This window comes from Dendropsophus ebraccatus, chromosome 11 (assembly GCF_027789765.1).
Source record: "Dendropsophus ebraccatus isolate aDenEbr1 chromosome 11, aDenEbr1.pat, whole genome shotgun sequence".
NCBI classification, from domain to species: domain Eukaryota; kingdom Metazoa; phylum Chordata; class Amphibia; order Anura; family Hylidae; genus Dendropsophus; species Dendropsophus ebraccatus.
This window is the reverse complement of record NC_091464.1, coordinates 7,901,280-7,925,893: the sequence shown is the minus strand read 5'-3', so window position 1 is coordinate 7,925,893 and position 24,614 is coordinate 7,901,280. Positions and strand designations below refer to the sequence as shown.

The window sequence follows — 24,614 nt, the reverse complement described above, 5'->3', positions numbered from 1 at the left end:
TCTGCTTATACAGAAAATGGTTATGCCACATAAATTATATATTAAATAGCATTAGCAACATGTCTACTTTATGGTGGCGGCTTTTATTAAACTATATTTCATTTTTTTTAGAATAGAAATAGAAAGCTTAAAACATTAGCAGCAATTTTCCAAATTTTTAGGGACCTGTTCAGGTTAAAGTGTATTTGAGGGGACTGTATGTTAGAAAGCCCCACAAAGCATCCCATTTCAGAAACTGCACCCCCCCAAACTCTGCAAAAACACATCCAGAAAGTTTTTTTAATCCTTTAGGGGAGTCACAGAAATAAAAGCTATGGGCCACATGTATCATCCTGCGAACGGATGATTTTCGGCGGAAAGTGCCGATTTGCGTATTTTTTTATACGCAAATGGCCGATCTGCGAATAAAATATTCGCAAATCGGCACTTTCCGCCGAGTACGCCAGGGGGGCGGAAAGGGGGCGTGTAGTGGGTGGAACTCTGAGTGTGGGTGGAACTACCATCCGTTCCGCCAAAATATACGCCGAAAAACCTACTCCAGTCCTCAGCTGGCGTAGGTTTTCGGCGGTGAGCACCGGTGCACACGGGATTTATGTAGAGGCAGTCCGCCTCTACATAAATCTCCGTAGCGCCGGAGCTGCGGGGGCATTTTTAAGTCCGGCGTAAAAAACGCCGGACTTAATAAATGCCCCCCCCTAAGTGTGTAAGAAATTTGAAAATTTTTATTTTCTGTGCAGAGATTTTATTGTAATCCAATATTTTTCATAATGATAAACCTATTACCAGAGAAATGCACCCCAATAATTATTGCCCCATTTCTGCAGTTTATAGAAATACCCCATATGTGGCCGTATTGCGCTACTTGACGCAACCACAAGCCTCAGATTTAAGGGAGCACCTAGTGAATTTCAACGCCTCCGTTATATTTGGTCATTTTTGACTATACCACTTCAGGTTGGCAGAGGCTCTGGGGTGCCAAAACATAAGATACACCATTTGGAAAACTACACCCCTCGAGGAATGTAACAAGGGGTGCGGTGAGCATCTGGACCCCACAGGTGCTTCACAGATTTAAGAACAATGTGGTGTAAAAAAGGAAAAATTCTATTTTTTTACACTAAAATGTTGTTCTAGCCTTCATTTTTCATTTTTACAAGGGGAAAAAAGAAAAAAAAACACCAAACGTGTAGCGCAGTTTCTATTGAGTACAGAAATACCCCACATGTGGACATTAAGTGCCAAGCGGGCGCAGGACGAGCCTCCAAAGGGAAGGAGCGCCAATTGGCCTTTGCAAGCTGGATTTTACTGGAATGCATTTCAAGGGTCATGTCGCATTTACAGACCCCTCGTGCTGCTAAAACAGTAGAAAGCCCCCACAACTGACCCCATTCTGGAAACTACACCCCTCAAGGAATCTAACAAGGGGTGCAGTGAGCATATGGACCCCACTAGTGACTGGCACAAATGTGGAACAATGTGACGTGAAAGGGAAAATTTTCATTTTTTCACTTTCTCGGCACAAATGTGGCAGTCATCAAGGGGTGTAGTTTCCAGAATAGGGTCACTTGTGGGGGGTTTCCAGTGTTTTGGCAGCACGAGGGCTCTGTAAATGCGACATGGCGTTCATCATCCATTCTGGCCACATCCAGCCTCCAAAATCCAAATGGCGCTCCTTCCCTTTGGACGCTTGCTCTGCGCACACATTGCATGGCGCTTTATGTCCACATGTGGGGTATTTACGGACTCAGTGGGAATTGCTCTACACATTTTGTGTTTTTTTTTTCTTTTAACCTCTTGTGAAAATGAAAAATTTAAGGCTAAACCAACATTATAGTGTAAAAAATTTAATATTTCATTTTCATGCCATATTGTTCCACATTTGTGCCTGTCACAAGTGGGGTCCATATGCTCACTAAACCACTTGTTACATTCCCTGAGGGGTGTAGTTTCCATAATGGGGTCACTTGTGGGGGGTTTCAACTGTCTTGGCAACACAGTGGCCTTTTGAATGCAACAAGGCCCTCAAAATCCATTCCAGCCAAATCCAGCCTCCAAAAGCCAAATGGCGCTCCTTCCCTTTGGAGGCTTACCCTGCACCCGCATGACGATTTATGTCCACATGTGGGGTATTTTCATACTCAGGGGAAATTGCTCTACACATTTTAGTGTTAGTTTTTATCTTTTAACCCCTTGTGAAAATGAAAAAATCAAGACAAGATCAATGATTTAGTGTAAAAATTAAACATTTTTTACACTAAATGTTGGTCTAGCCTTGATTTTTTTTCCTTTTCCACAAGGGGTTAAAAAAGAAAATGAACACAAAACATGTAGGGTAATTTCCCATGAGTACGAAAATACCCCACATGTGGATATAATGTGCCATATGGGCACAGGGCAAGCCACCAAAGGGACAGAGCGCAATTTAGAGGCTGTAATGGAGGATGGAGGCCATGTCGCAATTACAAAGCTCCTGTGCTGCCAGGACAGTAGAAACCCCCACAAGTGACCCCATTCTGGAAACTACACCCCATAAGGAATCCAACAAGGGTTACAGTGAGAATATGGACCCTACTGGTGACTGGCACATATGTGGAAAATGTACAGTGAAAATAAAAAATATTTTTTTTTCATTTTCACGCCACAAATGTGCCCGTCACCAGGGGGCCATATCCCTGCTGCCCCCCTTGTTAGATTCCTTATGGGGTGTAATTTCCAGAATGGGGTCACTTGTGGGGGGTTTCTACTGTCCTGGCAGCACAGAGGCTTTGTAATTGCATCATGGCATCCTCTAATGGGAATTGCGGCCATACCTATTTAGCTGGGGAAAAGGGACAATTCTAATTTATTTGGGGGTATTAGGCCAATTATTAGATTATAAGGTTGAAAATGACAGGTGTCAATCAAATTCAACCTGTGTTGATCCAGAGGAAGGCAAAAAACCCTTGTGAGGCAGACGACAATAGCCTCATCACAGGGAAAAAATTCCTTCCCGACTCCATATTGGCAATCAGAATAATCCCTGGATCAATGTGACCCCTGTAATAGGAATAAGGGACAGAAATAAGAAAATGTAGAACCCCAATGACGTGTGGTACGCCTTGAAGCGATCCAGTATTTAGAGGCCGGGGTGATCAGGACAGGTGTCACACTGGAAAAATGGTGTCGTTCCTGATCCCCCTGTTACGCCATACTCTGCACTTCTTCTGGGGTCTCCCGTTCTCCAGTGTGGGGGACGTCACCTGGAAAATGTTGCCCTGGTGCGATACGGGGTCCTTCATATCCAGAAGCGCTGGGTCCGCTCCATGGCTGCTAAATATTAGAGCTTTATTACTACTTCTGATATTTTCGGATCGTGCCGCAAGCTACAGTAGCTCGGGCAGCGAAGGACCAGAAGAGGGGGTGCTAGTATAAAAGTTATCCCCGTACAGACGGTAACCTTTATCCAGCAGTGGGAAGATCAGTTACCGAATTATCTCCCCACTATCTCGGAGGATGGGGGGGAACCTGTATTAGGTGAGTATGGTACACCTGCACCACACACACCTGTTCTGCACCCCTCAGCTACCTAGCTGATGGGTGCAGAACCCGGCAAAACTGTTTTTTTACAGTACGATCGCCGTGATGGGCCGGACGGTACTGGCCGGCCTATCACGGTGATCGTGGGGGTGGCATTGGCGCCATCCTTGGTGGGGACACTAAAGGCGATTGGTGCTATCTTGGACAGCACCAATCGCCATTGCTTTCCGGGTCACCGAGTCACCGATGACCCAGAAAGCTGTTTTCAGCTGCTATATGCTGATCTGTATTGATCAGCCTATAGCAGCGATCATCGGCACGGGAGGGGTTAATCACCCCCCCGTGCCGACTAGCAGAGATGCCCTGCTATACATTATAGCAGGCCATCTTCCCCGACCGCTGTGTGTGAACACACAACGATCGGTGAAACATCGGGCGTAAGGTATTCGCCCGTTTGCGTTAAAGCCCACCCTGCGGGGGCGTATACTTACGCCCGATGTCGTTAAGGGGTTAAACACCGGTTCAAAATGCACTCTTTTTACAGGGTGGGCCTGCATTTCCAAGGCATGAAGGCTAAGCAATGACTTTGCACAAAGAAAGAAAAAACAGAACAAATGGTACTGCATGTGCAGATGAATATGACAGAGCATTTGTGTCTTTACAATCACAAGTGCACGCTCACCTGTTGTGGTCGTACATGCTCAGGTACGACTAATGTGCGCACAATGTATTAAATCAGGGTCTGCTGCCGTCCACCTCCAGAGAGTCCTTTCTGGATCCTGGTTCCTGCTTTCTGTAGAAATCACAATTTTGTAGAATAATGGTGGATCACACGAAGGCGCCAAAACCCTTTTTAAAAAAAGCCAGGTTCAGATCTCCCAATTCAGAAGAAGACACTGTTAGGTCCTTGTGGATTAGTAATCTTCTTTATTCTATAGAAGTTGTATAGACATCTGGGCAAATTAGTCATCTCAACAATATGTCCTCCCTGACCACCGCTAGAGGTAAGCGAATTGCTGCTCTAATCTGGCTGCTGGGAAAAGCTGGATCCAGTCCTGGGAGACTGGGAGAAGTTTTCTAGGACTGGATCCAGCTTTTCAGGCATCCGGGGAGGAGCAGCACTGAGTTAAAAGGTAGCCAGCTGATAAGACAACCACCAAACTAACCGAGCTTCCATTTATGCAACAATGATGTCCCTGCTGCTGAGAGGAAGAACACTGGCACAGCGCATACTGCACAGATCTGTCATTTGTTTTAAATCAGCTATAAATCTCCCACTAATGTTTCCTTACCCAGCGCTGAATTTGCCGAAACTAGTGATTCATTTTCCAGTAGGGATTATACTGTATTTAACCCCTTCAAGACTAAGCCTATTTGGGCCTTAATGACCAGGCTCATTTTTCCAAATCTGACCTGTCTCACTTTATGCGCTCATAGCTCAATAATGCTTTAACGTATGCTAGCGATTCGTCACATATTGCACTTTATATTAGTGGCAAAATTTGGTCACTACTTTGTGTGTTTTTTGTGAAAAACATCAAAATATCATGAAAAATTTAAAAAATTAGCATTTTATGAACTTTGAAATTCTCTGCTTCTAAAAAAAGAAAGTCGTATCACATAAATTAGTTACTAGGTCACATTACCGATATGTCCTCTTTATTCTGGCTTCATTTCATAAACATGTTTTACTTTTTTAGGGTGTTACGGGGCTTAGATATTTATCAGCAAAAGTTTATCAGTGAAAGTTTCCAAAACTGATTTTTTTAGGGACCAGTTCTTTTTTTAAGTTGATTTAGGAGGCTTGTATACTGGAAACCCCCATAAGTGACCCCATTTTGGAAACTAAACACCTTTAAAGAATTAATCTTGGGGTATAATGAGCATTTTAACCCTACAGGGGCTGGAGGAAAGTATTCACCATTAGGCAGTAAAAAAATGGAAAATTTAAATTTCTCTCCTCATCATGCAGAGTCTGCAGGGGTCCCGCCCTCCTTGGTCGGCTCTCCGGGCGCATTCAGACTCAAGAATTGACCCGCCACCAGGTAAGTAGCTACTGGCTTGCCTGTGGGTGAGTTCGGCGCCCACTTACGGTGCGACCTGGCGTTTCTGACGCTCTTCCGATCGCGCAGTCACATTGGAAGCGGGGCGGCGGGTCACGGTGACGTCCTCACGTTGCGTGGGGTTGTACTGACTTCTGACTTGCGTGGGGACGTCTTCTGCTGAATCAGTGAGAGCAGCGGCCAGAGATGGGGCTCTTACTACAGCTGCACGACGAGCCTTATGGTTGAAGGACTGGTCGGGGGACAATATATCTAAATCCAAATTGTGTGGCATCCCTTTCGAGGGTAACTATGTATTTGGAACAGGTCTGGATAAAGTTTGCGAAAAAACTTCAGACAAAAAGAAGGCCTTACCAGAAGTTAAGCCTTCAAAAAAGAAGGAACCTTATAAGAGGCCTAGGTACCAGGATCAAACTAGGAATAAAGGAAAAGCTGGAGGTCGTTGGAGCTATCAAAAAGGGGGCAAGAATAAAAATATTTTTTACCCCGCCAAAGCCTCTCAAGGTAAACGATGACCAGGGCCCAGTTGGGGGGAGACTGGCCAGGTATGGGGAGACCTTGAGTCAAATAACTGAAAATCCTTGAATTTTGGACATTGTTCATCTAGGGTACAATATAGAATTTTCCCAGCCTCCTCCCAAGAGATTTCTAATCTCCCGCCAATCCTCTCCTCACTTACAGTTGGAACTTATAAACAGCGTAAGAAAACTTATTCTTTCAGAAGTAGTAACGCCTGTCCCAGTGACGGAACTGAGAAAAGGACACTACTCCAACCTGTTTCTGGTGAAGAAACCAAACGGGTCCTACAGACTAGTCATAAATTTGAAGCCTTTAAACAAGGCAGTGACATACAAAAGATTCAAGATGGAATCCATAAAAACCACCACTCCTCTGATATTAAGAGACGCGGTGATGGCTTTGATCGACCTTACAGATGCGTACTACCACATTCCTATTCACGCATCATCTCAGCGCTACCTAAGATTTGCACTGAGGATGGACGGTAGGGTCCAACATTTTCAATTCAGAGCCCTTCCATTTGGGATCTCTTCAGCTCCCAGAATTTTTACAAGTGTCATGGGGGAGGTTGCCTCTTATTTACACTTAAAGGGTATAAACATTGTCTGTTATCTGGATGACCTTCTTTTGATTGCAGATACCCCTCAAAAGCTTCTATAGGACTTAGAGGTGACATCAGACCTTCTAAGAAACCTGGGATGGCTTCTAAACGAGCAAAAATCGGACTTAATCCCAAGCACTCAAAAGGTATTTTTGGGGATCCCTTTGGATTCTTCCAAACAGATGTCTTTTCTCCCCACAGATAAGAAGTCTTCTTTAATAGACAAAGTTAACGACTTCAGACGGAAAAGATCCTATAGAATTAGAGAGGCCATGTCGTTGATGGGATCATTCACAGCCTGCATCCCAGCCGTGCCCTGGTGCCAGGCACACTCCAGAGTACTACAGAGTCAAATTCTATCCTCCTGGAATCAGGAAGTCAGGTCTGGATAAACTAATGATTATCTCTCCACAGGTACTCAGGTCCCTCAACTGGTGGCAACACCCAGAAAATCTATCAAAGGGTGTCCACTGGAATCCAGCTCCCAAAATAACGATGACCACGGACGCAAGTCAGACGGGATGGGGAGCACAAGTACAGGGGCGTCTTCTTCAGGGACTATGGTCTCCAGAGGTAAAATGAAGATCATCAAATTACAGAGAGTTATTAGCAGTTCTGATGTCCTTGAAACAGGCAGAAGATACGCCAAAACATTGCCATATACACATCCTTTCGGACAATGTAACAACAGTCGCCCATCTTCGACACCAGGGCAGTGCGAAGAGAAATGCTCTACAGAACATCTCTTCCAAGATATTTCTGTGGGCAGAGGAAAACATTCTTTCCCTCAGTGCCACTCACCTCAGAGGCTCGAAAAACGTCAGGGCAGATTATCTGAGCAGGCACATAGTGCATCCAGGGGAGTGGTGCCTCAAAAACAAGACATTCCTACAGTTGACCAACAGATGGGGTCAACCCCAAATAGATCTTTTTGCCATGGCACAGAACAGGAAGACACGAGACTTCTTCTCTCTAGATCCCAGAGATGGGGCACTGGGAATAGATGCACTAGCTCAACCTTGGAACTACAATCTGGCATATGCCTTCCCTCCTATTCCTCTGATACCCAGAGTCCTACAGAAGATCTTGGGGGAACAGGCGTCGGTAATCTTGATTGTACCTTACTGGCCGAGGAGGTCTTGGTTCGGCCTACTTCAAAGCCTTGCAGCAGAACCTCTGATTCAACTACCGCAGGAGCCGGATCTTCTATTTCAGGGCCCTCTTCTCCATCCAGATCTTCGGTCACTGAGGCTGTCAGCATGGATCCTGAGAGGTGCATGCTCAGGAGTAAAGGTCTGTCGGAAGAGGTAATAACTACCATTCAGAAAAGTTGCAAACCTGTTACAAACAAGATCTACTTAAAAATATGGAAGGTGTTTTTATCTTGGTGCCCAACCAAACCACCCTTTCCAGCTGACCCGAATATTACACTAATTCTAGAGTTTCTCCAAGCAGGTCTCCTTAAAGGTCTAAAACCAGCTACTCTAAGGGTCCAGGTAGCGGCTCTGTCAGCCATCTACGATTATCCCATCGCTGAACATAGATGGGTTAAAAGATTCCTTAGAAGCGTTCAGAGACAATCTCCTCCTATAAGAAATCTTCACCCACCCTGGGACCTCAACTCAGTTCTCGAAGGCCTTACCCAAGCACCCTTTGAACCCCTAGAAGAGGCCGATATTAAACTACTTTCATACAAGACAGCGTTTTTAGTAGCCATAGTTTCAGCTAGACGAATAAGTGAACTACAGGCTCTTACTATCCGGGAGCCTTATTTCCTGATACAGGACGATAGGATTATGTTAAGAACAGATCCCAACTTCCTACCGAAGGTAGTATCATCCTTCCATCAGTCTCAGGATATAATCCTTCCGTTATTTTGTTCCTCTCCTAAAAATGACTTAGAACGTAAATTTTATACATTGGATGTAAGACGATCAATCATACAACACCTAGATGTATGCAGCACTTGGAGGAAAGAACAATCCTTGTTTATTCAGTTCCAAGAGAAAAATAAAGGCAGAAAGGTCTCAAAAAGCGTTTTAGCACGATGGATCAGAAACGCTATAGAACAGTCCTACATTCGTCAGAATCTCACTTCTCCACTGAGAATAGGAGCCCATTCCACCAGAGCAGTATCCACCACCTGGGAAGAAGGGGCTTCGGCTTCGATTGATCAGATTTGCCGGGCAGCCACTCGGTCCTCTCCGCAGTGGCGGTCTTTGGCACCAAGCACCCCAAGCGATCGCTTGGGGCCCCCAACATCCAGGGGGCCCCCCCACGCCCTGCTCTTGTGCTCAAGACCGCTGGACAGGGCCGCTGCCCCGCTTGCTGCTGCCATCTGACCTGTAACTATGAGCACTCTTAATGAGTGCTCATAGTTACATGCAGCAGCACTGACAGGGCGGGATACATTGGCTCCCTTCCTGTCAGTCACTCTTGTGGCCGCAGGAAGGGTTTTCCCTGCGGTCACAAGTGGAAGCTTTGTCCTTGTGGTGCTGGTACTCCAGTGACATCAGTGGAGCATCGGCGCCAGGACAAGGGGAGTGCGGCCTCTTGTGATCGCAGGGAAGGAAAACCCTTCCTGCGGCCGCAAGAGTGAAGAGAAGAGAAGACGCCCGGACCCAGGTGAGTATAAGTGTTTGTTTTATTGTGTTATATACTGTATGGGAGGGGGAGCACACAGGGGTCTGTTTAACTGGGGGAGCACACATCGGGGGTCTATATAAATGGGGAGAGCACACAGGGGGGCTATAGACTACTGGGGCTTCACAGAGGGGTCTATATACTACTGGGGGCAGCACACAGGGGGTCTATATACTACTTGGGGCAGCAGAATGGGGTCTATATACAACTTGGAGAGCACACAGGAGGTCTATATCCAAGTGGGGGAGCACACAGGGGGGCTATATACTACTGGGGGAGCACACAGGGGTCTATATACTACTGGTGGGGCACACAGGGGGTCTATATACTTCTGGGGGAACATACAGGGGGTCTATATACTACTTGTGAGGCACACAGGTGGTCTATATATAACTGGGGGAGCACACAGGGGTCTGTGTACTACTGGGGCAGCACACAAGGGGTCTATATACTATACTACTGGGGGAACCACACAGGGGGTTTATATACTACTGGAGGAGCACACAGGGGTCTATATCCAAGTGAGGGAGCACACAGGAGGTCTATATCCAAGTGGGGGAGCAAACAGGGGGGCTAAATACCCCTGAGGGAGCACACAGGGGGCCTATATACTAGTGGGGAAGCACACAGGGGGTATATACAACTGGGGAAGCACACAGGAGGTCTATATACTTCTGGGGGAGCACACGGGGGGGGCTATATATAACTGGGGGAACACACAGGGGTCTATATACTACTGGGGGAAGCAAACAAGGGGTATATACTACTGGGGGCAGGACACAAGGGGTATATACTATTGGGGGCAGCACACAAGAAGTATATATTACTGGCGGTAGCGCACAAGGGGTATATACTACTGGGGGCAACACACAGCGGTCTATTGTTTTGGAACGCGTGTCGAGGGGGGGGGCCCAGACATAACTTCGCTTGGGGCCCCAGAAATGCCAAGACCGCCCCTGCCTCTCCGCACACCTTCACAAAGCAATATAGACTGCAGCTTCAAAGGAATGAAGACCTCACCTTCGGGAGAAAGGTTCTTCAGGCTATGGTCCCACCCTAAGGTAAGTGGTTGGCATTCTCCTGTGGTGCCGTCGTGAAGATGAGGAGAGAAAAAGGTATTAGTCTTACCGGTAAGACTGTTTCTCCGAAATCTTCACGACGGCACCAACACCCCCGCCCTATACTGTGTATAGATTATATATATATAGTACTCACGTGGTGCCAGAGATTGTTATAATACACTGGTGATTGTGGGAAGGGGAGGGGCTTTTAACCTCTCGTGTTTGTGCTTTTTCCTGTCCCTAGGGGGTAGAGTTAACTCCTGTGGTGCCGTCGTGAAGATTTCGGAGAAACAGTCTTACCGGTAAGACTAATTCCTTTTTTCCAATAATATATACATTTAGATTAAAGTTTCTATTTTTCAAAAGGAACATGAGAGAAAAAGCACCCCAAAATTTGTAACGCAGGTTCTCATGAGTACAACGGTACCCCATATGTGGGCGTAAACCACATGTTTGGGCACACAGCGGGGCTCAGAAGGGAAGGAATGCCAATTAGCTTTTCCAATGCAGATTTTGCTGAAAAAGTTTCTGAGCACCAGGTGCGTTTGCAGCGCCCCTGTAGTGCCAGCGGAGTAAAATCCCGCCATAAGTCATCCCATTTTGGAAAGTGCACCCCTCAGAGAATTCATCTTGGGGTGTGGTGACCATTTTTACCCCAAAGGTATTAGAGGAAAGTATTCAAAATTAGACAGTAAAAATGAAAAACTCGAATTTTTTCAATAATATGTTCGTTTAGTTAGAAATTTCTCAATTTCTTGAGGAAAAGGAGAAAAAGTTCACCCCAAAATCTGTAACGCAGGTTCTCCTGAGTAGAACAGTACCCCACATGTGGGCATAAACCACTGTATGGGCACACAGCAGGGCTCTTAAGGGAAGGAGCGCCAATTAGCATTTTCAGTGCAGATTTTTCTGAAGTTTCTGAGCGCCAGGTGCGTTTGCAGTGCCCCTGTAATGTCTACAGAATAGAACCCCCCAAAAGCCACCCCATTTTGGAAAGTGTAACCCTTAAAGAATTCATCGTGGTGTGTGGTGAGCATTTTGACCCAACAGGTATTGGAGGAAAGTATTCAAAATTGGCCAGTAAAAATGAAAAACTCGAATTTTTCCAATAATATGTTCTTTTAGTTTGAAATTTCTAAATTTCACAAGGAACAGGAGAAAAAATGTACCCCAAAATCTGTAACGCAGGTTCTCCTGAGTACAACGGTACCCCATATGTGGGTATAAACCACTGTATGGGCACACAGCGGGGCTCAGAAGGGAAGGAGCGCCAATTTGCTGGAGCAAAACCGCAGCTAGTAACAGTTATTAGAATAGCGCAGTTACTAAAATACAATAAAAAAGATGAGATTACAGGTAATGTGGGGTGGTTACGAACAGTCTGGGGTGGTTCCAGGTAATCTGGAGGTGGTTACGGGCAACCTGAGGTGGTTACGGGTACAGACAACCTGGGGTGGTTACGGGTAATCTGGGGTGGTCACGGGCAACCTGGGGTGGATACGGGCAACGTGGGGTGGTTACGGGCAATCTGGGGTGGTTTCAGACAATCTGGGGTGGTTACGGATAAACTGAAGTGCTCATAGGTAATCTGAGGTGGGTACCTGTAATCTGGCGTGGTTACGGGCAATCTGGAGGGGGTCATTGGCAATTTAGGGTGGTTAGAGGCAACGGGCGGTGGTAAGAGGCGACGTGCGGTAGTCAGTGGCAAGGTGTGGTTGTCAGAGGCAACGTGCGGTGGTCAGAGGCAACGTGCGGTGGTGAGAGGCAGTGTGCGGTGGTCAGAGACAACCTGTGGTGCTCAGAGGCAACCTGCGGTGGTTGTGTGCAATCTGGGGGTTTACATGTAATCTGGCATGATTACCGTAACCTGGGGTGGTTATGCGCAACCTGCGGTGGTTACGGGCAACCTGGGGGGGTTACAGACATTCTGGCATTGTTACGGATAAACTGAAGATCTTATAGGTAATCTGGGGTGGGTACATGTAATTTGGGGTGATTACGGACAATCTGGAGGGGGTCACTGGCAACGTGTGGTGGTTACAGGCAACGTGCGGTGGTTACGTGTAATCTGGGGGCGGTAGGGGTAATTTGGGAGTAAACTGCAATTATTACTTTAATAAAAAGTGTGTGTTTTATTTTTTTGTATGTCACTTTTTGTACTTAACACAAAGTTGGCTGGTTCAGACGCGAATGCGCACATCAGAACCAGCCAGGACGCCTAAGAGGAAGGACCTCCCTGGATCAGGCAACATATAAGGGGTAGGGCGGTGACTGGGGGACGGGGGGGGGGACAGGGGGGGTGGGGGGCGATTTGGGGGACGGACTCTAACACTTTTTATTCCCTGTCACCAATCATTGATGGTGACAGGGGATAAAAAGTGCATCCCTGCACTGGCAACAGGTGATCAGCGGTATATAGTATATACCGCCGATTGCCTGTTCCGGGACCCCACAGGGGTTCCCCGATCACTGCCCCATGCTCTCCGCTACCTCCGGTGGTGGAGAGCATGGGGCTTTCATTCATTTTTACATTTCCATCGCTGTGAACAGACTTTGTCTGTTCACAGTGATGGCAGCGGCCATCTTGGATCTGATGGCCGCCGGGGGAGAGGGGTTAGTTACTGCCTACTAGGGGAGGGGTCTGATCTGGGGTCTGATCATCGTGGATTCACGATGGGGGGAGATGAAAGGCAGTGCAGCGCCGGTCCATTAGTGATCGCCGCATCGGCGGTCACTAAGGGGTTGACTGCCGGGATCCGTGCAGCTCCTGCTCCCCTGTCATCCTGTGGACGTACCAGCATGTCCATCTGCAGGAACTGCATGCAAATTTGAACGTGCCAGTACGTCCATATGCGGGAAGGGGTTAAAGCATACTTCAAAAATATGAGGATAGGGCTTATTTTTTGAGAAACACAGTATTCCTTGACTGTTGGTTATAATTTTTGTAACTTTTTATTTTTGCCAAATACTATACCTGTTTCCTGTTAGGATCCAACATCCATTTATTATTATTAGCCAAAAACCATACATACCCTCATGTTTTACATGCATCAACATGAAATACAAATGATGATCTAAGGTAATATGTAAGATCATGACTGGAGATTGGGTAATAGTGACCACAATATAGTGACTTTTAGCTTAAAGTGTAGAAAAGAAAAACATGTTGGGAGGGCAAAAACTCTTAATTTTAAAAGGGCCAATTTTCCTGGGTTAAGGGCAGAACTTCAGGGCATAGACTGGGAGCGGCTGCTGTCACATACGGATACAGCTAATAAATGGGAAATCTTCAAATCCACATTAAATAACTGTACTGCCAAATATATTCCTATGGGTAACAAATATAAACGGTTAGAATCCAATCCCACATGGCTTACAACCGAGGTTAGAAGGGCTATAAATGAGAAAAAAGGGGCATTCAAAAAATATAAATCAGAGGGGTCAGCTGTAGCATTTAAACATTACAAAGAAGTCAACAAAACCTGTAAAAATGTAATAAAAGCAGCAAAAATTCACAATGAAAGGCAGGTAGCTATAGAAAGCAAAAGAAACCCCAAAAAATTCTTCAAATATATTAATGCAAAAAAACCAAGGTCAGAGCATGTAGGACCCCTAAATAATGGCGACGGGGAATTAATAACTGGGGATCAGGAGAAAGCCGAGTTACTTAATGGGTTCTTCAGTTCTGTATATACAAAAGAGGATGGAGCTGTGGTGGGTGGGGCCAGTACTGAGGTGGGTGGGGCCAGTGCTGCTAACACATGTAATGTACTGAACTGGTTTACTATAGATATGGTCCAAGATAAATTAAACAAACTCAATGTAACCAAAGCTCCAGGGCCTGATGGATTGCACCCCAGAGTTCTTAGGGAACTCAGTTCTGTAATTTCACTACCCTTGTATGAAATATTCCGTGATTCTTTGCTTACTGGTATTGTGCCGAGGGACTGGCGTAAGGCAAATGTAGTGCCGATCTTCAAAAAGGGCTCTCGAACTTCCCCAGGTAACTATAGACCCGTAAGCTTAACGTCCATTGTGGGGAAACTATTTGAGGGGCTTATAAGGGACTACATCCAGGAATATGTAGTGGCTAATAGTATTATAAGTGATAACCAGCATGGTTTTACTAAGGACAGAAGCTGTCAAACCAACCTAATATGTTTCTATGAAGAGGTAAGTAGAAGCCTGGATGGCGGCGCGGCTGTGGATATAGTGTACCTGGATTTTGCAAAAGCGTTTGACACAGTTCCTCATGGACGTCTGATGGGTAAGTTAAAGTCTATTGGTTTGGAAAATTTAATGTGTAACTGGATTGAAAACTGGCTTAATAATCGTACCCAGAGAGGGGTGGTCAATGATTCCTACTCCGAATGGTCCCCGGTAATAAGTGGTGTACCCCAAGGGTCAGTACTGGGCCCTCTTCTGTTTAACTTGTTTATTAATGATATTGAGAATGGAATTAACAGCAATGTTTCTATCTTTGCAGATGACACCAAGCTTTGTAGTACAGTACAGTCTATGGAGGATGTGCAGATGTTACAGGATGACTTAGACACACTGAGTGTTTGGGCGTCCACTTGGCAAATGAGGTTCAATGTGGATAAATGTAAAGTTATGCACCTGGGTACTAATAACCCACATGCATCATATGTCCTGGGGGGAGTTATTCTGGGAGAGTCACTGATGGAGAAGGATCTGGGTGTACTTGTAGATAATAGACTACAGAACAGTACACAATGTCAGTCAGCTGCTTCTAAGGCCAGCAGGATATTGTCATGCATTAAAACAGGCATGGACTCTCGGGACAGGGATATAATATTACCGCTTTATAAAGCTTTGGTGCGGCCTCATCTGGAGTATGCCGTCCAGTTTTGGAACCCGATTCATAAAAAGGATGTTCTAGAGCTGGAGAGGGTACAAAGACGGGCAACTAAACTAATAAGGGGAATGGAGCATCTTAGTTATGAGGAGAGATTAAAAGAATTACATTTGTTTAGTCTGGAGAAGAGACGTTTAAGGGGAGATATGATTAATTTATTTAAATATATAAATGGCCCCTACAAGAGATATGGGGAAAAGATGTTCCAGGTAAAACCCCCTCAAAGGACAAGAGGGCACTGCCTCCGCTTGGAGAAAAAAAGGTTCAATCTCCGGAGGCGACAAGCCTTCTTTACCATGAGAACTGTGAATCTGTGGAACAGTCTACCACAGGATCTGGTCACAGCAAAAACAGTAGAGGGCTTCAAAACAGGGCTAGACAGGTTCTTAGACCAAAATAATATAAATGCATATGTATAGAACCTATCACCCCTCCCCCTTCCCTGTATCCATCCCCTCCTTGGTTGAACTTGATGGACATGTGTCTTTTTTCAACCGTATTGGCTATGTATAATATGTTAAGTTCTTACATATAATATTCCAATCAGTTGTACGGTACTTTCCTATGTTCTAAGAGTTAATTAGTCTCTGGTGGGTTGCCATTCGTCACAGTGTGGCTTATAAATACAGGCAGCAGTTATCATTCCTACATCCCTACAGCAGTGGTGTATTATCCTGCATCAGGTATGTTCACTATTCATCCATGGATCACATTCGCTATAAAGCTTTTTTATTCCTTTAGGCTATGTTCACACAATGAAAAGAAAGGTCGCTGTGTCAATTGAAAATAATGACCTTTCTTTTCATAATGAAATGATTTGCTTTGAAGTCAATGCAAACAACAACCTTTATTTACACAATGTAGTGAACAACGCCCATTGTTCGACAAAGCAGCAAAAATAATTTAGATGTCAATTTTTTCCGGTTGTTGTTTTTGGTTGTTCACACACAGTCATTTTTTTTACCCCTTTTCTGCATTAAAGTCAACAAAATTGTATTACAAGACAGACCCAATTGGGACAGCAGTCAATACTGAGCTCCAATAATGTTCCTATATTCCTAATATTGCAGTGTTAGCCGTAGGAACATGCTAAACAATGGCTGTTGTTTGTACAACATGTGAACATAGCCTAAAACTGAAATATAAAAAGGCTTCAGAATTGTTTTTTTTAATGGTCTTTGCCCTTGTTGCTGCTGTTATTAGAGTCTGTAAGGTTTTGTTGTTGCTTTGTAAAGTATCATTTATTTATGTTATTATTTCTGCTTTTCCAGGTTACAGACATAGAAGACTCCAGGTCACATGGATCCTTATCTTGTCCTAAAAGCGATTGGGTTTTTCCTACTTGTAATCATTGGGATTCCAGGAAATATGTTCATTATTATACAATTTGTCTTAGTCAAAATCATTGAGAAAAAGCTTCTTCCAACCAATATAATACTGACCATGTTGGCAACAGCCAATTTTCTAGTCATCCTTTCTAGAATCATCTTCCAGCTCCTGAACGCTATAGGTCTAGAGGATTTACTTGATGAGTCTGAATGTAAATTTATGATATTTACATACAGAGTGAGTAGAGCTATGTCCATTGGTATCACCAGTCTACTAAGTTGTCACCAGTGCATTCTCATTGCCCCATCAACTAAAGTGTGGAGCTACCTGAAACAGAAGGTCTCACAAAATGCCATGACCATCATCATCATTCTCTGTGTTCTCCTTATTTCAATGCATTCTAACACTATTCTTATTACGCATGCCAGGAAAAACACAACATCCTCCCCATACACTCTGCACTTGGTGTATTGTGATACTGACTTTGTAACCTATACAACATACATTGTCAATGGAACTTTTCATGCGCTTCGTGATTTTATTTTTGTAACACTGATGATGCTTGCGAGCATTTACATAGTATATACTCTGGTTCAACATGAGAGAACTGTAAGAGGAATCAGGAGTTCAGACAGAGGTCAGAAAACGTCAACTGAGTACAAAGCCTCCAGAGCGGTCATCTTATTAGTCGCCCTCTATGTGATACTATATGGACTAGATAACTCAATGTGGGTTTATACACTGACTTTGTCTAATGTAAGCCCCAACATGAACGATATCCGGGTATTCTTAGCATCCTCTTATGCGTCACTAAGCCCAATACTCATCATTGGAACCAACCCTAAATTTAAACACAGCTGGAAATATTCAGATGGAAAGAGGAATTTTCCCCAAAATACTTCAGACAATGGACTTGTGGTCTCAATAAGTAAGTCTGGAAGCAAACATACAATAGGATAATAATGAAAACTGTTCATTCTCTTGAGATGCTCCTTGTGAAGTACTAAAATTTACAGTTTTATTCTTTTCTTTAAAACAAACTAGACTAAGAAAAAGTACAGACAGTTGAAAAAGCATTTACTGTACAACTGTATAAAGAAAGGATTAAAGGGGAAAGGTTTAAAGAAGAATCTATCCCGCTGATATCCCCCTATTGCACACGAGACGCTGGGGAGGAAGTTATGTCCCTCTCACCTTCCTCCTCGGTGCTGTTCCAATGCAGTTAGTACATAGCTTGTTCAATAGTCCGGTAAGACTTGTCAGGAGCCCTGCACACCCCGATAGCGCCAATCTGTCCTGCCCCCACGGCCTCCTCAGCGTCTCCTGTGCAGTAGGGACATATTAGCAGGTTACATTTTAATATGGAAGGCTTTATGCTGTGTACATTTCTAATTATCTTTTCACATTTGGCTTTTATTTACACTATGTACCAAACGTACGGTCCTTACATATGTCATATATTGTCCCTAACATGTACTATAGAAATTGTATACAGGATAGTTTTCCTTTTTGTTTTTATGTTAAATCTATTTTATTAAGAATGATAATATCACAACAAAATCATAACAAATGAATAAAGCATCATGGACATGGACCTATTCTCATAAGAAACACGTAATTTACAAGTGCACAACATAAGGGTACCACAATTAGCATGTCTGTTGTAACTCTGTGTACATATATATATATATATATATATATATATATATATATATATATATTTGAAGTCCTTCAGGTAAGGAAAGGGCTGCATGGCCACATCTTAAGAGGCTGGATGTAGAGTCTTATTGATAGAGTGTCCACTTCATGAGGGTCCGTCATGCAAGAGACGAAGTCAGCTTTTCCAGAAACAGCTCATGTGCACATGACCTAAACAATATTTTGCAAATTTTAGGAATCAACTAAACAAAAATAACCCAAAAGGTCAAGAAGAACCACCAACACTTCTACTCTGAGGACCCTATCAAGGGTCTCCATGAATTCTGTTTTAGAAGGAGGTCATGATTGCTTCCAGAGCCTCAGTATAACTGTTCTGGCAGCACCCATAAAATGCCTTAGGAGGCCTTTCTTTATGACAAACAGTTTATTAAAAAATTTTAAATTTTACAAGAAAATGTAACAGGGTCAGCAAACAACTGACCAAACAGTGATGGAATAAAAGAAAACAAAATACAACATAAATAAACATCCAATGGTTCCTCTATTGCCCGCAATATATATATAGTGTAATAATAAGGTCACTTAGTGCAAAATAGATTTCTCACACTCTTCTTGAGTAGGTAACGGTTGGTCACATACAGAATCCTAATTCACAAAGACTCCTGATAGCTCCTCCACTTGTGCCAGAGTTTTTCAACCGAACTCGCCTTGTCCGATCTAATAGCAATAGAGAGTTCCATTTGGTAATGAAAGTTTACCGCAGCTAGAATTTCTTTTAGAGCAGGGACCTCCACTGATTTCCACCTCCTTGCTATGCCAGTTCTATTGTCATTAAAATATGTAAGTAAGACTGTCACATCCGAGAAGTGGAGATCATCGGTGTCCAATGCTAATAGAGCCATGCTAGGCCCCCCAATTAAGTGGGAACATCAGTATCTTTTCTATAAGCTTACAAATCTTGTGCCAAAAGGGGATTAACACTGGGCACTCCCACCATATATGTAGAAGGCCTTTCTTAGCCAGGAACGTAGGGCCAAGCATGAGTGAAAGCAGAGCCACCTCCGGTGAGGCTATAACTGAGGTTGAGCAGACTCTATTTTATAATTGAAAGACCAAGGACCAGAAGGTCTGGATAAAAGAGTATTTCCTACAAATTTGTAAGTATGAGCCAAGGACCCCACCACATGTCCAGCATATAGGTGAAGTGGAGGGGAACACAGCATGTAACAAGTCCAGGCACCTATACCACCAGCTCAGAATCTTATAGTTACATTCTTGTATCCTGCAAGAGATGGATGCTTTGTGAGAAAGCAGAAAAATCTTGGACAGATCATTTTCCTAAAAGGTCTTATTAAGGTCCTTTTCCTATTGCAGGAGATAAGGAGGTTTAAGATCAGTCTCCAAATTGCCCCAAAGTGCTCCGTAGACTAAAGATATGGTGTGAGTGGGAGGGGAAGATTGTGTGCAAAGAAGCTCAAATAATGTACAGTCCCTATGAAGTTGCGTTTTGGGAAGCAATGGTTTATAGTAATGTTGTCTGCCGTGAAGATGCCAGGAGGCAAGGAGCCCAGTACCAGAGATCACTTGGTGGATATAAGTCCTAGATTCTGAAACATCTGATCCCATACTAGCAACAATACCCGAGTTACATAAGGGGTCAATGTGACGGATGGGCCACTGGTGGTAACCAGGGTAGAGCGGAAGAATGTGCAGAAGACAAGGCGTTTTCGAATGTTTCTGATACACCTCCAGTGTGGAGGCGACACGGCCGGTCACTTGTCAGATGGTGGAGTGTGACGCCAGTTCTATGGTGGTTGGCTGAGATATAGCCGGGCCCAGTGATGTTATGTTGTGACGCCAGTACCGGTTGGGCACACAGGTATAGTGGCACACCGGCTTTTATTTTGAAGGGCCAGTTTTCCTTGTTTTTCCCTGTAGTCAGTGACCTGCTAGGTTGTTGCGGGGTCCCTTGGGTACTTATCACGGTGGTGAAATAGTGACCCACCCGGACTTTTGGCACTGCCACCCACACACAGGGGAAATGACCCAAGGAATGTGTGTGTAGTGTGTAGGGGCTTGACGAGGAATCACAGAGTCCCTTTATCATAAATAAAATATGGTTTACTCTGAAGATACTTATATGCAGCAGATCATGCAGCTTTGCATTGATAGAACACTTTACACTTGATAAGACACTTGATACTTTTGGATCCAGATCTGTAGTGAGAGTATAGAAAGAGTGATACACTTGTGCTGACTGGGTTGTGTGCTGGGAGGTATGAAATAGGATCAGAAGAGTAAAGAGGAGGATGTTGTGAGAGTCCTAACCCAAGTAGTTCTGTGCTCTGCCAGTACTTCGGAGGAAAAAATAGAAGAATATTTGAGAAGAGAGAGAGAGAGAGTGCCCGTGTTTTGACTCTTTGGTCTTTGCACCACCTATTGCCCTACGAGTGTCGGGTGACCAGTCCTAGTGGGTGACACAAGCCCCAGACCTTGTTCCCTGGGATGAATGGAATTCTGAGGGTTCCCTGCTTACACCCACGCTGCGTGATAGAGTTCATAGGCTTCTAGCAAGTTTACTGTATCCGGATTAGCTCTTTGACTTGCTTATGGATACTGGCCTGCACCTGGTCCACGGCGTGGGTTAGGATGATCCCTGATTTGTCCTCTCTAGTGGAAGCTTAACACTGCATAGTGTTGAGTGGAGTTACTTGAGAAGAAACTGTAGGTTGCATGTGCCTAGGTCTGCTTCTAGGCTGCACAAAAGAGACCTGGCAGGGCCAGGACCCAACTGGACCGCTGTAGAGAGCATGCTGGCTGGTGTCCTTCCTCTATGGAGTCCAATAACAAAAAGACACTACACTTCCTCTACACATGTGACTTCCTTCCTACAGCCCCTGTAAGGAGCACTGTGAGAGGGTGAGGAGAGTGTATGTGTGAAGTAAAGAGAAAGATGATAGGATAGAAAAAGAAAGTACTCTCATTGGTCTACAGATCCATGGGACATACATACAAACAAACAGAACTGAATACATATACTTACAATAGCGACACCTTGTGGCAAAACTTTGGCACTACTCCATCACCACTTACACTTACAAAGTACAGACAGTAACCAATAGCAACACCCATGGTGGGACACAACAAACGTATCCCATCATTTTGTGGTCTGGTGATGGCAAAGATCCAAAACATAGGTACCTACTGCTACATAATAGTAGAACGCAGGGTTCGGGGGATCAACTCCCCCTTTCTCTCTGGCTCTCGCCAATATCTGATATTTGATGTGGAAACCTCCAGGATTCCACACAAAGTGGACCATTAAAGGTAACAGTTTCTTCAGGAAGGTGCTATTAAGCATGATTGGAAGGGCCTGCATCAAATATAATAGTCTAGGCAGCACATCTATTTTTAGAGCAGCCATCTTACCGATCCACGAAAGCGACTCATCCAGAAGCGTAGGTCTTTTTCCACCATATGGAGCAAAGGGGGAAAATTGGCAGCAAATAAGCTATTAACCCCTTAGTGACCGCCGATACGGCTTTTTACGGCGGTCACTAAGGGTCCTTATTTTGCTGCCATCAGCTTTTTACGGCGATGGCAGAGAATAAGGCTGCGGGGCTGGGACGGCCCCCACCCCATCCCCCCAGCTAGCTGAGGGGTTGGGGCATTGTGTGAGGTCCGTCCCGGCCCCCCCCTAACCGATGATCGCCGCTATTAACGTTATAGCAGCGGCCGTCGGTAAAGGGGATTAACGGTGCCGCCGCCGCCTTTTATCTCCCCCCGCCGTGAATCTACGGCGGGGGGAGATTAAATAAGTGTCCCCCAGACTTCAGATCAGCCCCCCCTAGTAGGGTGATCACTAACCCCCTTCCCCGGCGACCATCATTTCCAAGATGGCCGCCGCCATCGCTGTGAACCGACTAATGTCTGTTCACAGCGATGGAAACATTTAAATGAATGAAAGCCCCATGCTCTCCGCCACCTGAGGTAGCGGAGAGCATGGGGCAGTCATCGGGACCCCCCTGTGGGGTGCCGGTACAAGCGATCAGCGGTATATACTATATACCGCTGATCGCTTGTACCATGTGCTCCTGGCACTTTTTATCCCCTGTCACCATGAATGATTGGTGACAGGGGATAAAAAGTGATGTCACCCCCGTCCCCCAGTCACCCCCCCTACCCCTTATACGTTACCTGATCCTGGAGCTCCTTCCTCTTCGGTGTCGTGGCTGGTTATGAAGTGCGCATGCGCTCCACAACCAGCCAACTCTGAAAATTTTAAGTGACCAGAGACCAATTTGGTCTCTGTCACTGAACTATGATTACTGTGATAGAAAATATCACAGTAATCATTGTAATACAGTGAAAATGAATGTGTAAAGTACAAAAAGTGACAAACATACAAAAAAATAAAACACACACTTTTTGTTATAGTAATATTTGCAGTTTACTCCCAAATTACCCCTACCCCCCCCCCAGATTACCCGTAACCACTGCACGTTGCCCATAACAACCGCAGGTTGCCCGTAACCACCGCACATTGCCCGTAACCACCGCACATTGCCCGTAACCACCCCAAATTGCCAGTGACCCCCTCCAGATTGCCTGTAACCACCCCAAATTACATGTACCCACCCCAGATTACCTATAAGCACTTCAGTTTATCAGTAACAATCCCAGATTGTCTGTAACCCTTCCAGGTTGCACATAACCCCCCCAGGTTCCCCGTAATCACGCCAGATTACATGTAACCCCCCCAGATTGCACGTAACCACCGCACGATGCCTTTGACCACGCCACGATGCCTCTGACCACCGCACGTTGCCTCTGGCCACCACATGTCGCCTCTGACCACGCCACGTCGCCTCTGACCACCACACGTCGCCTCTGACCACGCCACGGCGCCTCTGACCACCCCAAATTGCCAGTGACCCCCTCCAGATTGTCTGTAAGCACTGCAGGTTGCCTGTAACCACCCCACGTTGCCCGTATCCACCCCAGATTGTCTGTAAGCACTGCAGGTTGCCTGTAACCACCCCACGTTGCCCATAACCACCCCAGATTGTCTGTAAGCACAGCAGGTTGCCCGTAACCAGCCCACATTGCCCGTAACCACCCCACGTTGCCTGTAACCACCCCACATTGCCTGTAACCACCCCACGTTGCCGTAACCACAGCAGGTTGCCCGTGACCACCACACGTTGCCCATAACCACCAGACGTTGCCCGTAACCACCCCACGTTGCCCGTAACCACCACACGTTGCCTGTAACCACCCCAGGTTGCCGTAACCACAGCAGGTTGCCCGTGACCGCCCCATGTTGTCCGTAACCACCCCAGATTACCTGTAACCACCTCAGGATGCCCATAACCACCCCAGATTGTCCGTAACCACCCCACATTACCTGTAATCTAATTTTTTTTATTTTATTTTAGTAACTGCCCTATTCTAATAACCATTACTAGCTGCGGTTTTGCTCCAGTAAATTGGCGCTCCTTCCCTTCTGAGCCCTGCTGTGTGCCCATACAGTGGTTTATGCCCACATATGAGGTGCCGTTTTACTCAGAAGAACCTGCGTTACAGATTTTTGGGTACAATTTCTCTCCTGTTCCTCGTCAAATTGAGAAATTTCAAACTAAACCAACATATTATTGGAAAAATTCGAGTTTTTCATTTTTACTGGCCAATTTTGAATACTTTCCTCTAATACCTGTGGGGTAAAAATGGTCACCACACCCCAAGATAAATTCTTTGAGGGGTGTACTTTCCAAAATGGGGTGACTTTTGGGGGGAATCTATTCTGCTGACACTACAGGGGCGCTGCAAACGCTCCTGGCGCTCAGAAACTTCTTCAGAAAAACCTGCACTGAAAATGCTAATTGGCGCTCCATCCCTTCTGAGCCCGGCTGTGTGCCCATGCAGTGTTTTATGCCCACATATGGGGTACCGTTCTACTCAGGAGAACCTGCGTTACATATATTGTGGTGACATTTCTCTCCTGTTCCTCGTGAAATTGAGAAATTTCAAACTAAAGAAACATATTATTGGAAAAATTCGAGTTTTTCATTTTTACTGTCTATTTTTGAATATTTTCCTCTAATACCTGTGGGGTCGAAATGCTCACCACACACCAAGATGAATTCTTTGAGGGGTGCACTTTCCAAAATGGTGTGACTTATGGCGAGATTTTACTCTGCGGACACTACAGGGGCACTGCAAACGCACCTGGCGCTCGGAAACTTCTTCAGCAAAATCTGCTTGAAAAAGCTAATTGGCGCTCCTTTCCTTCTGAGCCCTCCTGTGTGCCCATGCAGTGGTTTACGCCCACATATGGGGTACCA

General features: G+C 45.2%; 1 protein-coding gene across 1 annotated transcript; it reads left to right on the top strand.

Moving 5' to 3' along the window:
* Positions 1-16,581: 16,581 nt before the first annotated feature.
* LOC138767361 (olfactory receptor class A-like protein 1) lies at positions 16,582-17,571 on the top strand. Its single transcript, XM_069944857.1, has one exon. It carries the CDS (start codon positions 16,582-16,584, stop codon positions 17,569-17,571), a length of 990 nt encoding a protein of 329 aa, XP_069800958.1.
* Positions 17,572-24,614: the final 7,043 nt, after the last annotated feature.